The 14,496-nt window shown below is 42.7% G+C and overlaps 1 protein-coding gene across 3 annotated transcripts in view; it reads left to right on the forward strand.

The window, feature by feature from the left end:
• The window catches only part of myo1b (myosin IB), a 71,940-nt gene that overhangs the window by 519 nt on the left and 56,925 nt on the right, over positions 1-14,496 (forward strand). For 2 of the 3 annotated variants that reach the window (XM_080038619.1, XM_080038620.1), the window contains exons 2-3: positions 9,902-10,050; positions 12,972-13,087. In XM_080038619.1, coding sequence (XP_079894745.1) covers positions 9,925-10,050; positions 12,972-13,087 — 242 coding nt within the window. In that variant the 5' untranslated portion in view covers positions 9,902-9,924. Of the gene's footprint in view, positions 1-9,901; positions 10,051-12,971; positions 13,088-14,496 lie in introns of those variants that run through there. The other variant, XM_080038621.1, reaches the window with a different exon arrangement.

A 14,496-nucleotide genomic window follows, 5' to 3' on the forward strand; every position in this document is an offset into this window, starting at 1 on the left:
TAGAAACAAGTAGTCTTATCTGCCTCTGACATGACGGCGTGTGCCCGAGTTTGGTTTCGCAGCTTTAGTCTCTTTATTCTTAATCCAAACCTCGGCTCATTGAGCAGCGTCAGTGAGAAGAAGTGTGGACGCTAATTGCCTCTGCGGCTTTAATCACCGTCTTTGTGATCCAGAGAGAGGCAACGCGTTGCAACGCAGATGTGTCAACTCATCAGAGTTCATGTTTACCAAAGTGTGTCTTATTCAGCGTGTTCGTCAAGCCTGTGAAGGGGGGGGGGGGGGGGGGTAAATGGAAAACAATGAACTTTGGGATCCTTGCATTATGTTAACTATGATCTAGGTAGGAGATAAGTGTGTACAGTAAGCCTAACCATGATCTATGACAAGTGTGTTCAGTAGACCTAAGTCCATGTACATTATGCTACTTCAGAGAAAAGATGGACGTCAGCTTTAAAAGTGGAAATAAAAAAGCTGACAGAAGGTGGGTTAGCCCTCCAGTAGGTTTAAAGAGATGTCCATGTCTGGACTGGAATAAAGTGCAGGCGTGAACTTCACGAATGAAGAAAAAAGAAAAGTTCATTTCCTCTGAGAAACAATCTCAAAGTTGCTTCTTGTCAGAGGGGTTTGAACTGCTTTGCTCTCTGCTGGGGTCCTGCCTGAGAAGCTAAAACAAGGAGAGAGGCATGCCCTCATGGGAAGGAAACCTTGTAGATGTAGGAAACAGCTGCATCACCCTACATCGTTAAACAGACTGGATCATTATAGATACCATAGGAGGCTTGTGCTGCTCAACACAATTGAGTGCCGCCAAATCTATACACATGCATGTATTTTAGAGGTATTAAAGTGCCTTTAAACACATGTAACTCTTGGTATATGTTTTCCAATGTGTGTCAAGGCCTGCAAACACTGCTGATCAACTCAGTCTAAACAGAAGTTTGAGGTTCACTCTCTCTCCCTTATGCAGGAAGAAGTGTATTCCAAACTGAGTATTTCCATACACTGGAGTGTAGGGAATATTCATCTGAAGTGTTCGAGGGGCAATAATAACTGATTTTATGATTTCAAAACATGAATTCTGTGGAAAATGTGACATGCTCACAGTCTTATTAGGCTTCAAAGTTATATGTGTTTGATGCAGGACTGCTTGGTTCTACTTTAAAATCCTGCAGTTTTTCCATTGTGGACATAAATTGTGTCCCTGTCTTTGTGGTGTTCCACATGTAGCCTCTGTCCCGCATCTGTTGGCCCCGGTCCTTTATTGAGGGGAAACCAGATGGGAACTTTTCTTACCGGCACTCATCAAACAGACAGTGATGTAAGAATACTGTGTAGTGAAAGGTAGTGCTGGATAAGACTTCAGAGCTGCTGGAAAGAAATAAAGTAACTACTGTGTGTGTGTGTGTGTGTGTGTGTGTGTGTGTGTGTGTGTGTGTGTGTGTGTGTCCACTCCAGCAGCTCTTCTCAGTGTGAGCTTGTTGGCCCGCCTGCTTTCAGTTGCTTCAGTGTTTTTATTTGTACTTTTTTTTTATTATAAATGTGCCAAGAGCCCATTCATGCACAGTGTTGGGCGTGATGCCGTGGTCTCATGCTGTGTGTGTGTGTGTAAACAGGACCAAAGTCCCCCAGCCTGTGCCATGGTGATGGATGGTGTTTGCATTAGTCTGCCCGTGCAGCTTAGGGTAGTGAGGCGTGCGTCCTGTGTTTAGCCCTGCATTAACACAGATAGACGGGGGGCACACACACAAGTGTAGCTCCACTCACTGCCCCGACCATGAATGAGCTTTAGCAGGAGGGGAATAGCCTCTCTTACAGGAGGATTTATTGAAGCATCAAAAGTCCCCTGAATGATACTTTAAAAAAATATTTTGTATGTATGGTTATATTTAACGTGTATCTATACTCGAGAGATCCATTGAGGGGTGACCCTCATTTGCAATGATGTTGAGTCAACGTGGTACATGGTCACATTTCCAATTCAGTGCTTCAGCTCTTGTGTATATTGTCATGTTACTTTATGCTACTTTGGAGTTGAGACGGGTAAAAAGTAGGAGTGTAAACCGCAGGTTTCAGCAAGATACGATATGAGATCGTTTCAGACAATATTTGCAGATATCGCAAAGTCTGCTGTGATGCAATTTTGATCGATTCAATTTGAGGGGCTTTGATCTATGAGACAATATCATTTAACACAAGCATTTACTTTAACTCACACAAGAACAACTCAAATATGATTTATATGGTTCGATCTTTCGCCAATGATGTATCGTTACACACCCTTACAAAAAAATCCCAGATGGTCAACAAGTTCACTATCCTAAAAGAGAACTTTCCCCATTGTGCAGTTTTGACTCAGCATTTTCCACCCAATTCTCTCAACTGCTTCAACTACCTCCTTTAACTCTACGTTCTTTGTCTCCCCGTGGAGCTAGAGCAATAACACTGTACATATTCATTCAGCTCACTATTGCTTTGAGTCTGGCACAGCTGTTTTCTCCATTCACTTATGGGGAACCAAGCCAGTCTAAGTGTTTGACTGCCTGTTGCGCAGACAACTCAGAGCGGTCTGGGGAACATTTTGAGTGCATTAATGGGCTGTAATGCAGGGAAAAGTTGTACACGTGCAGGATAGGATTCCCCTATGCGCATTTATCTGCTTGCCGATGGTCGGAATGGAAACGGGTGTGATTGATATGCTCAAAGGCAAGTCCATAGGCTTGATTGTAAAACTCCAGTCCTCACATTGCCATTTGGAGTGTGGAAAAAGTCACCTTGTTCAAAGTTAGCTGCCGGCTGTTTTCATAAAGCAAGCTGAAATCATGTGATCAGGCATTTACAAGTCAAAATGTCCGCTGAGAAAAAGGCCTTGATCGCGACATTTGGCTTTGAATGTTGCTAAAAACTAGCCTGGCATTCCCAGACCTGCCACTAGGCGCTGGCAAATTAAATTTGCTGCGCGTGTTGGTCTGGAGACGCTCCGTTGAAGCTTATCAAGACTACCAGAAATCTGGTATAACGTTTCAATTGGTTCTATCTAATATGGGCGCGCCAGAGCCCTTTATATGGTGCTCTGGGGAGGACGTAACCGGATGACGACAGTGACGTGCATGCGACGTCGAAGCTGTGATAGTAAACATCAAAGATGGCTGCGGATATGTTGTGTGAGTTTGAGACTGCTTTGGCCTCGACCCTTAACGAATTGGAAGACGGGACTCATAGCTTTCACTAGCAAGTAAGTGGAATGTTCTGTTTTGCCGACCGACAACGGCAAACGTTTAATTGAACAGTTTAACAGCTGTTCGCTAAACGAACGGGGCTTACGTCACTTGTGCATCGCTCTGATTGGTTGTAGTGCTACCCAACTGCGTGCAGTGGCATTTGAAATGCACGAGTAGGAGCCGCCCCTAGAGTTGGAAATTACTATTGATCGTCGCCAGACCCTCTATCGTTCAAGATATCAGGGTCAGGATTTCCAGGCTAGCTAAAAACCTGATTTAATGTGTCACCGTCTTGTAAGCACCGCCCATTTTAATTATAACAACAAATCTAGCATGTGATATTTTCTGACTTTGCAGATTATTTTGTTATCAAGTAGATCCGATTGCTCATAAGGAGCTATTATAAACAAACCAAATATTGTATCAGGGCCTTTTTGAAGCTAACACACTAGTCAACAATGTAGGTTTTGTATGCTTAGTGGATTAATTATGGGAGGCTTTGTCATTTTGCATGTCTGCCTTAGGCTCATGTTTTGCCAATCTACCCAGCCTTGTTGTCTCCCTGCTGTTTGAGCTGTAATGTAAATAAAGCGCACTGTTTGTTTGGGTTGCAGGTTTATATTTAACCAGACTGCATGGTTGTTGTGTCATGACAACTCAATGGGCCTCACTAATGTGTTGTGTTCACTTTTGACAAGAGAACAGAAATGGTCCAAATGTCATTAGGTGCCAGTGTCAATAGTGTTTTCAGCATGTTCAAATCTTTTTGGTGGTTTGCAAGTGGAGCAGATGCCAGTTTGGTTGGGCGCCAGACACACACACACACACCTACACACCTGGAGCTACGTCGATGACTCTGAATGCCAGGTCACTTTCTCAGGCAGCAGCTGTAAACCTCTGCCTACAGTAGCTGCTCTCTGGCACAGGCCCATGCCCCCTCTGCTGCTCCGTGAGGGAGGGCTTTAATCTATGTCACTGCCAGCAGCCTGCCATGTTGTGACTCTCCTGCCCCCATGACAAGGCCGGCTTGTTCTGCGGAGGGAATTTTCTGCTGTGTAATAGATTTTTATTATAATTTGTTTGCACTTAGACGCTATGGTCTTCTCAAACAATCGCTCCCCCAAGGTAGAATGACACCAATCATCTCTCATTGCAGCCCACGCACGCCATGTGCATTTAACTGCCTCACAGACCTAATGTCATTGCAGGCCGCACGCTTGCTTTGTTTAGCGTCGTAAAAAAATATTGACCATTTGGAAATGGTGCTTCTTTATTGTTAACAGAGCATCCTAGCCAGTAGCAGCTGTTTTAATGGCTCGGCTTGTATTTGTTTTTCTTTTCATGTTTTGTGCCCGTGTGGCTGTTTTACTTTTGGTTGAGTCATATTTTTTCTTTGCTAAAGAACAGAGAGGAACACGTGGCCCAGGGCCTTTAAATAATACATGCACATTTAATGGTGTTTTTCATGTTTTTCCTTGTCGCTTGACCCGGCTGGAAAATCTAGGTCAATGTCATGGCCAGGAGGCAGAGCATGTCTCATAATATTATATTTCTGGTGGAGACATGCATTGCAATCCCAGAATCCAGCCCACGCCATCACTATTAGACTTTGAAGGATAAAACCTCTCAACCGTGTTTTATTTCTCGATGAACAACTCTGCCCCTTCTAAATGCAGCACTTTAATCTTTGGGAATTATAGATCAAATTCCACTTTAGAATGTAATTCTGTGACTTGTTCTTGATCAAAAACTGTGTCTAACCTAGTGCCCTTCTCCTGACATTCAAGGTGTGCCCTATTTGCAGGCATGCGATGCGTGACACCAATGGGGGTATGGTTGGTGCTTAGTGCCAGCGGCAGGTATTACTATGAATTTATATTGCTGATAGAGGGCAATCCAATATTTTTGGTCCATTAGGTCAGCATTTTAACGTGCCAAACTTAAATGATGTGTAAACCACTCCCATCTGTCGCCCCCAGGCACTGTGCCAGTCTCCAGCTTCTGGAGAGCGCAGGCAGTGAGACCAGGGGTCTGACCCATCAGTTTGGCTACACTGCTGATTCATGAGATTTAGATTTGAGATTAATAGCAGATAAACCATGTGGGCCCATGTGATGCATACTTCCTAAAACACGCATCAAAGAGATTTAATCAATCGAGATTGATAAAGCGGAACACTGCTAACCCAGTTTCTAAAAGTAAGTTGCCACAGGTTCACAGAAGGCTGGCTTTTATTCAGACTGATTTAGAATGGGTGTATTAAATAAAATAAAAATCTAAACTTTTAAGTGGAATTTCTTATCCTTCAGGCAAACCACAAAACAAAGTGTTTTTACCAACATAGCCTGGTCATAGTCCTCATCTTTCTAGCAGTCCCTGATGCTAATCCCCTGGCATTAATCAAGGCTGTCAGCTTTTTCTCTCCTCCTTTTGAAATTCGGAACAACCATTAGCAGCAGGCAGCAATTCCTATCAATGGGATGGGATTGTGTCACTGCCATGGCTGCCTAGAAGCCAGCTCCCAAAATGTGGGGTAGTGGGTTAACAAACAGCAGAGGAGCTGAGGATATCCAGGCTGCAGACACTATGTGTTGTTGGTCATAGGCCCCAGAGAGGCTCCAGCATGTGTTTTCACAGATGAGTCTGCCATGTCCTTTTCTGAACTCCTGTGTGTCCTTAGCGAGAGACTATAGATTCAGCACTGTCATTGTGTTTAACGGAGTGAAGCACATCAGTAGATTGTTAACTACTTAGTTGTAATTGGTTTTGATTGTGCCAGGCTCAGTCATTATGTGATGCTCTGGATTCAGGACCATTCAATGTCTTTGACTTTTAGTGTATTCACTAGCCGATTGGTTGAATTTTTGCACATGTCAACTATAGTATAATTGTGTTTTTTTTTCTGCTTATTGATTCATATTCTCAATTGCGGCATTGGCTTCTCTTTCCAACCCACTGTGAGATTAGCAATCGATTTGGACTCTCCACCGAATCGTCGACTATTCAGGGTCAGCCCTTGTAATCACATACGATATGTTCGGATCCAAATCCTCCTGACTATTACTTAGTTCATCAGTTCAAAGGTATCACCCAGGCTGTTGAGAGTAACAGAGACCCTGTGGAGATGTAACTAGGCAGCAGACTAATGAATCCCTAAGGACATCTAACATATGGTGCAGGATCCCAGAGCAGGTGAAGGATGTTTCCTTCCCTACCAGGAAATAATCAGTGAGTTTAAAAAGCTGTAACTTTATTTAAAGCCCTGTCGCAGCTGGCAGACATGAGCCGTCACTGGGAATGTGTTGGCACAGTGCCATCAGACCGGAACATGGGGCACAAGGTAGACTTCCCTACACAGTGCCATGTGATCATATGTCTGCTTTGTACTGTTTGTGTCTTTACTCCATTGGAGGCCTTTTTAAAGTTTTATAATTGCAAAAAAGAACTACACTTTTGAGCATTTTTTCCCCCCAATCCTTCTCTGCCCACCTTTTTCAGAGGATTTGTTTTCACGTGTGACTGAATGGTTTTTTCGAAACTTGAGTCTCACCTGCCTCCCACTAAGAGCCGTACACTTCTTTATGGGCCAATAAGTTTGTGCCCCGCAGGTGTACAGGAAAGCTCAGGGGGAAAAGTAAAGTAGAAGTCTATACAGGAGATTCATCTTTTCAGGAATGTTATGCTTCGGCTACTTTTTTGGCTGAGTATTGATTGGATGCCGATAGGGGAGGCAAAGAAATGGTTTTGTGCTGCAAGGTTGGAGCTTTAAGTCATCCTGTTTGGCGGTCCAACTGTTCTAGATCACATACTGTATTGCTATCTGATCATCATGTAACATCCCCTAACATGAACTTGCCACATCTGTCTGATCACCAGATACAAACAAGTTTGACGTTACTCTTTGCAGAAAGTCCTTTTTCAGTGTCAGACTTAAGCTAAATAGAGGGCTTCAGTTAATTCCCTCTCACATCACTGCTTTATTTATTGAATATCATATCTAAAACATCACAGTGCGTTTATGAATATGTAGATTTGCCATATTTGCATTCTGTAACCAGCCTGTCTGTGTCTGGTTTTAAATGCAAAGAAAAATACTTCTGTACTAAGAGAGCACTGAACAATACATGAGCGCATGGCCTCATCCGTCTGTCACAACAGCAGCCATTGGTTTTTTTTGGTACAGCAAAGCCCTGTATCAAGGCCCTGAATGTAGCCCAGGCCCCTCTTTTATCTCCAGCCCTATAGCGTTGGGATTACTGTTCCAAAGGAGATGGGAGGCAAAGCGGGACCCAAAAACTGCCATTCCCAGCAGTGTCTTTGTCACGGTGCCCTCCAGCCCCGATTCCTTTGCCAGCCGAAAAAATATTATATTGCTGCAACAAGCCAGCAGAGATGGAGGGGGAAAAAAGCAGCTAAGAGGCTGTTTTACTGTTTTCTTTGATTTATAAGAAGCCCTGCAGGGTTCGACATAACGTATAGCCCGATGGCCCGGGGCCAGTAAAATCATATGCAGGGCAAGTTGATTGGCCAGTCACTGTCCCGCCCGGGCCAGTGACTGGCCAATCACAGTTCAGTATCTTTTTGTAGACTACCTTTTTTGTAGACTATCATGGTTCATTGAAATGCGCGTTGAGAGTCGTAATGAAAGCAGTGTTTATTTAAGACTCAATATAATAAACCTAATATTAAATATATTTTTTAATGGACAACCGATGCGTGGGCGTTTTGACAGGTGGAGCAAGAAGCGGGTGCACTCTCGCTCCGTTGGCAGAGCTGCCTACCGTCCGCCTGCGAGTCGACAAATCAATCGACTTGCTTTGCCCCCTTTCTTTCTTCCCACAGCAGAGGTTGAGGTGCAGAAAGTGATAACTGCGCTTTTCCTTTATCTGCCACCGTAATGTTACAGTATTTGCATACAAGCCCCAATGGTAATACAAATGAGAGGCGTTATTTAAACGCTGTGAATGCGTCTCCGGTGATTGTGTCGGTTGTAGACAGAAACGAACGGAGGGACTCCGCTCACTGTACAGTTCCTATAGTCGCGCAGTTTGGCACTGTGTTTTCAGGCTCGAGACATTCAATCAAATCGCGGAAGTCTTTCCCATTGAAATCGCTAACGGGGAGAATATCCCCGGTTATTATTTTAGCCACAAACCACAGTTCATCTGCGCGGCGGCTCACTCGCTGGCGAGATCACACGGTGAAACGCTGCTGTGATCGGACGAACGCATTGTGTGTTTCTAAGGTGATTTAACGTCATAGTCTCAGACGAGCGTTTAACTTATGCTGCATATTTTGCACTGCATTGTTTTTTATCAATAGTTTGAAAAAATGGTCCCACACCGGACTCTTATGTGAAGCTGACACTTCATGGAGAAGTGACACTCCTGCAGCGCGCTCACGACCAGACGTGAACTCACATACACGGTGAAATATCCCATTAAAAAAACGGCATAACCCCCTGATTTTCGTATTTCTATTCTATTTTTAAAGTCAACTTGAGCGCAAGTGGAAAACCGGTCATTCGGTCGACACATTCACATCCCTAATGCATATAGAGAAAGTAATAAAAACAGCCTACCACACCACAAAGAATGATCAGACCTTCATCTCTTATTTTTATTTTATTTTGAACATGACTTCTGCAGGTGAACTATTCATTAAACTGCCCAAATTCAAGAATAAAAACAATCAAAAATCATAAAATCAAACTACTGGACTTTAAAATACTGGCCGACTCTTTCAACATACTTTCAGTTGTAGGCTTCTAATTCAATATGTTTGCCTGGTTTTATATTATGTGTATGAGCAATATCAACATTTCATATAATTAACTAAAATAAAAATAACCAAATCTAAAGGGAATATCTATACTGTTACAGTATAGATATTCCCTTTAGATCTGGTTATCTTTCTTTATTTTTCTAATACAGGTATTATAATTATTGACACTAAATTATGAAGAAAAAAAAAGTGTGTGCAGGGCCAGTGAAAATATACAAGGGGCCAGTAAAACTCAGATCCACTGGCCCGGCGGGCCAGTAGGAAAAAAAAGTTATGTTGAACCCTGCCCTGAAAATGGGAGGGGATTTCAACGGAGCGGACACTCCAAAGAGGTCAAGGGCAAAGTTCCGAAGTTATGTAATTGCCTATGGGACATTCTCACATGCCACAGGAGAACAAGGCCGGATAGCCAATCACAAAAAGGCCCCGCTCCTCCCCTGCTGTACAAACATGTCCACGCCAGAGTTTATTTGCCCGGGGCTAAGTTTAGAACTGTATATTTTCTGATCAGAGAATACCTCCTTGAAAAACTGATGGAGACCTCCACAATTAATGGACAACAAACCTGAAATAATGGGCAAAATATAGGTACAATAAAGTGGTGCATTCATTGAATAATTGTTCAACAAAACACATTGTATATGGTTTGACCTCCAATGAATTAGTACATTTGCTAAGCTTATTTAAAAAAGACTTTAAAGCATTTGTTAGGTCTGCTTGTAACTCGCACCACTTGAGTGCTTGCACATGTGCTCATGAGTGCATCCACGATACCAACACAACATTGCTCTAGAGCACGACTACTGTTCAAACTCTTCACTTCAGTCCCTTTTCTAAATGGATTTTTGAATGATTTTGTGTATTTACAATGTATGTGTGTATCTCTTCCTTCTGTCCAGGGGGGGACACACCAGCAGCCAACATGGAGGTGAAAACGTCACTTCTAGACAACATGATCGGGGTTGGCGACATGGTCCTCCTAGAACCCCTGTCTGAAGACTCATTCCTCGAGAACCTGAGGAACCGCTTTGACCACAACGAGATCTACGTAAGTCAAGCGTGTTCTTTTACTTCCACTGGATGAACACTGGGCCACATGAGTAGAACTGACCCTCCTATGAGAACCATGGCAACAATATTGTGTTGTTTTAAACTTACACCTGGACCCTGCCTCTGAAAAAAACTGATGTAGCTGTTTCGTACTGACAGAAGCACATACTTTCATACAACTATGTAGTTCCGCCATTCCCTCACCCATTTTAGACTTGGCAAAAACAGCAGCACAGACCACAGTAACCAGCCAATCGATAAATCACATCTCTGAAGAATGTAGATGATGCCTTTTTTTAAATGAGGCGTGAAATCCAGAGCCCAGGGACAAGGGGAGACTGGCACGCAGGCCGACCGGGTGTTTATCTCCAGTAGAGAAGGGGGGTTGTTGATCACAATCATCCCTGCCTTAGACAATTGGTTCTGGGGCTTTTGCATCTTCTGCTCTGTAGTTTGGTTGCTCTCACACTGTCAGCTGAGATGATCACAGCTTTGCTCTGGTTGCTGTTGGCTCGCTCAGGGCCTGAGAGATGACGTCAACTCTATAGCGCAGGCAGAGAGATGCAGCCCACATCCTGCTGAGGAATGGGAATTGGTGTTTTCACATTTCAGATTGCCCTCAATTTTCTGTCCTAAACCTTAAGCCCAGAGCTCTGTTTCCAGTATGGTGCTGACCTAAATGTTCTGGAACTAGTTAAACATGCAGCGTGGTGCCTTTTTTTCCCCCAAAACTGTTTTTGTAACATACGCTCCTCCAAGAGATGTTACCAGTTCACTGGTTTGAACCCCTCATAGTCAAGATGTTACCTGTTTAGTTCATTACTGACTATCTGTAAAGAAGAAAAAAAGAAGAGAAAATTCTTGATCTTGTAAAAGTAAATCACATGGTGAACCTTTTTGGTGGCATAAGCTGCACCTCATGTCATGAGTGATGTCCCGGCAAAGAGCTGAAGCCTGTACTTATCCAATAAATCTGTGGCGTACAATCCCTGCATGTGAATGGCTTTTTTCCCCTGGTGTAACACAATTCTTTACTAATGTCCCCAACCCCCAATCCCAAACTATCATATGACAGCTCACTGCTGAAGAAGCATGGCTTTGTTTCCCAGAGGGACAGCGCATCATGTATCCAATAACACTGTGGAAAATCAAAGAGAGTGAAAATCTCCCTGTTTACCGCTGCCCTGATTCTTTTGGCTGACTCTCCTTCTGAGAAGAAAAAAATCAGTGTGTTTCTCACCCATTATTGTTTAACTCCTAAATCCCCATTTGTTTTAAACATTAGCTCTGCACTTGAGATGAATGATTTGGTGTGATGTTTTTTACATGACATATATAGGATACCCACATTTTCTTCTACAATTGCTGAGGTTTTTCTTCTATTTTTAATTAGTAATTATTTTAATTATTAATTAGCAGATGTCATATGTATTGTGTCTTGTCTTCAACAGTTAAAAATTTGAATGAGAGTGAAGAAAGTAGTGTAATTTATGATGCAGTTTTGCATGCAGCGTATAAGTAGCTACTATTTTATTATCTGAACAGATGAGAGTTTTCTAACAAGCAGGACAGCAGGTGTAGAAATGCCAAAAGTAAATGTAGAGCAGAAAATGGGCCATCCACCTATGCAATATGGACAGTGTCTGCATGTCGGACATGTTACTTTTTGAGGTTTGACCAAACTCCTGTCCAAACATTTTAAGTCAGAACCACCATTAGAAGAAAGAGCTACATGATACCAATAAGTGGGCAGTCAGCATGAATGGAAAAAGGTCTGGAAATGCATAAAGACAGATTATTTGTGTATTGACTATACAGTTTCTGTGAAAAGGCTTGAAAGCCCTCACTTCAAAGCTGCTCCAATAATGAGACTTTGACGGCATGTTCATGATTCTGATCTGTCAGAAGATCCATGAAATAATCATGGAGTCACTTGCAAGTCGTGATGTTCTTGACACTCTACAAAGGCTGAAAAAAAGAGACCATTCATCAACACATGATACTGTGTTTACATTGCACCAACTCTTTCCCTTTGTACCGTCTCTTACTTGAAAAGGCCCACCTTTAGCCTCCGGTGGGCTATTGAACCAGAGGCCATGGGCATAGGGGGGAGGATGCACTCCACTCCTGTCAGAGTGGGTTATGCAACAGCCATTACCATGGAGAGAGAGAGCAAAGAAAGTGCTTCAGGTTGATGTTTGAGAGTGCTTTCTGTGCTTTGTTTTGAGCGTAGGAGGATGATGAAGACAATGGCTGGTTACATTCGCTTTCAGAAATATATGACAAGTGTTATCTGTTGAAGAGGACCTGCACATGTTACATAAAGGTGTTCTTTCATCTGGACATGTTGAAAGAGGAAAGCTTTGATTAAAATAAGCATTGCTGTGGACATGTTGGATAGCTTGCATTTTAAAAGACATATTGTGTGCAACTGATGGTGTGTTGTGTTTCTAATGGGAAGCACACAATGTTAATGGTTCCTTTATTAAAAATAATAATAATAATAATATATATATTCATTTTATTTTTGAGTTTTAGGTATCTATGTGAACATCAATTGTTAATATCAAAGTCAGTGAACCATTAGTATTGCAGCATAAACACCTGCACACATGGACACTTGTTTTAAAGTAACTATCCTTTAGCGCCACTTTGTAGTCTGTGTTGACTGCCCAGCCCACAGGTTCCATAAACTTTCCCTTGGCTTTTGTACACGCCCTCGGTTTCACTTGAGGCATTGCTTGCCTTAACGATGCATTAGGAATTCACAGCTGGGCAAAGCTGACAGAAGCAGAATTCCTCCCTGGAGGGGGGGGGGGGGGGGGGGGGGGTAGTAGTAGTAGTAGTAGTAGTTGTTGAAACCAATTCTCTTGTCTGTGTATGTAAAACATGTCTTCCCATGTTCCTTTCCCCCTCCAGACATACATTGGCAGTGTGGTGATCTCCATGAACCCCTACAGGTCGCTGCCCATCTTCACGCCAGACAAAGTGGAGGAGTATCGCAACAGGAACTTCTACGAACTCAGTCCACATATGTGAGTCCACCTCGCGGGTCTTATCTTAAACAAACCTATACTTAAAGCCCCCTGTTAACCTCAATCCACAAAATTCTTCTAACTATGTCATTTGGGGAGTTAGTTGCATAATAGTAGGATTCTGAAGAGTAAGGCATATGTATCAGTCAACATTAAAGATAATCGTCATTTAAGTTTGACAAACTTTACAGACATTTGTTTTAGATTAGGCTGGCTATGCTCTGGTTCTTATGACACTAAGTATTTTGAACCAATCACGGCAGTTCTCTGCCCGGACGTTCTATAAAAACAATGACAATGTTGCCACAGAGACTGTTCGATACGGCCACACCCACACAGTCCTGATAAACGGTCTAGACCAGGGTTTTCAAAGTTTGAGAGAGTGAGCCCCCCCTCAGAGAACAAATTTCAGCGGAGCCCCCCCCCCCCCACAAAAAAAAAGTATTTTAATTATTTCACAAATGTAAACATATTTTTTAAAACATTCTAAAAAATGTTGTGCGTTTTTAAACACATCTTTTAATACATTTCAACATCTTTATCTTAGCCTTTTTAAAGTGAAATGCATGAATCTGGTGCACTTTGAGAGGAAAATTAAAAGGCTTAATATGAGGAATTTGGTGTGAACAAATAATTTGGAGACACTGGGTCAGACGAATTAGAAGCTATTGAAGCTACAGATGGATTTTCCATAAAAATATTAATTTAAAATAAAAAAATGTATGCAGGGTCCTCTGGATTGGGCTTGGTGCTCTTTTTTCTTTAACAAGACCTATTTCTCTGTAATATAGTCAATGCATTTAAATGCAGTGAGAGGAACGAAGCAGCAGAACTCTTGTCCAGCTATGCAGTGATGTTAATATAAAAAACAATATTTTTACATATTCATCCTGCCATAACCCCGCGCCCCCCACAGTTTGAAAACCACTGGTCTAGACAGTAAAAAAAAGCTTTTTAAAACTACAGTTTTAAAATATGTATTAACATTTATTTGCAATGTTTTGCACTTCAAGTGCGTTTCTTGCTCTTTATTTCTGAATGTTTTACACAGGAACTGTCATATGTCAATGATGCAGTGTGTTGCCAACCTCTGTAAGAATGATCAATGTGGAGCCAGTAGTGACTAATGAGTGAGGGTAAGGGGGGGCGGTGGGGGTGAGATCAGAGGGGCACCAGCTCTTGTGTGAGGAGTCAGTCTGGTCTGGCGTCCAGCACAGTGGCATGCCATCTGTCCATTGGCCACGTTAAATCAGTGTGTGTGTGTGAGGCTGCCAGGACAAGAAACAAAGCCCGCCACTCGTCAATTAGCCTGCTGTGTCCCTAGGCTGCAGCACAACCCCTCAGAGATAGAGAGAGAGAGAGAGAGAGAGTGCCCCTCGTCCCCCTCGTCCCCCTCAACAGACACACTC

Source organism: Ammodytes marinus, assembly GCF_949987685.1.
Source record: "Ammodytes marinus genome assembly, chromosome: 12".
Taxonomy (NCBI): Eukaryota; Metazoa; Chordata; class Actinopteri; order Uranoscopiformes; family Ammodytidae; genus Ammodytes; species Ammodytes marinus.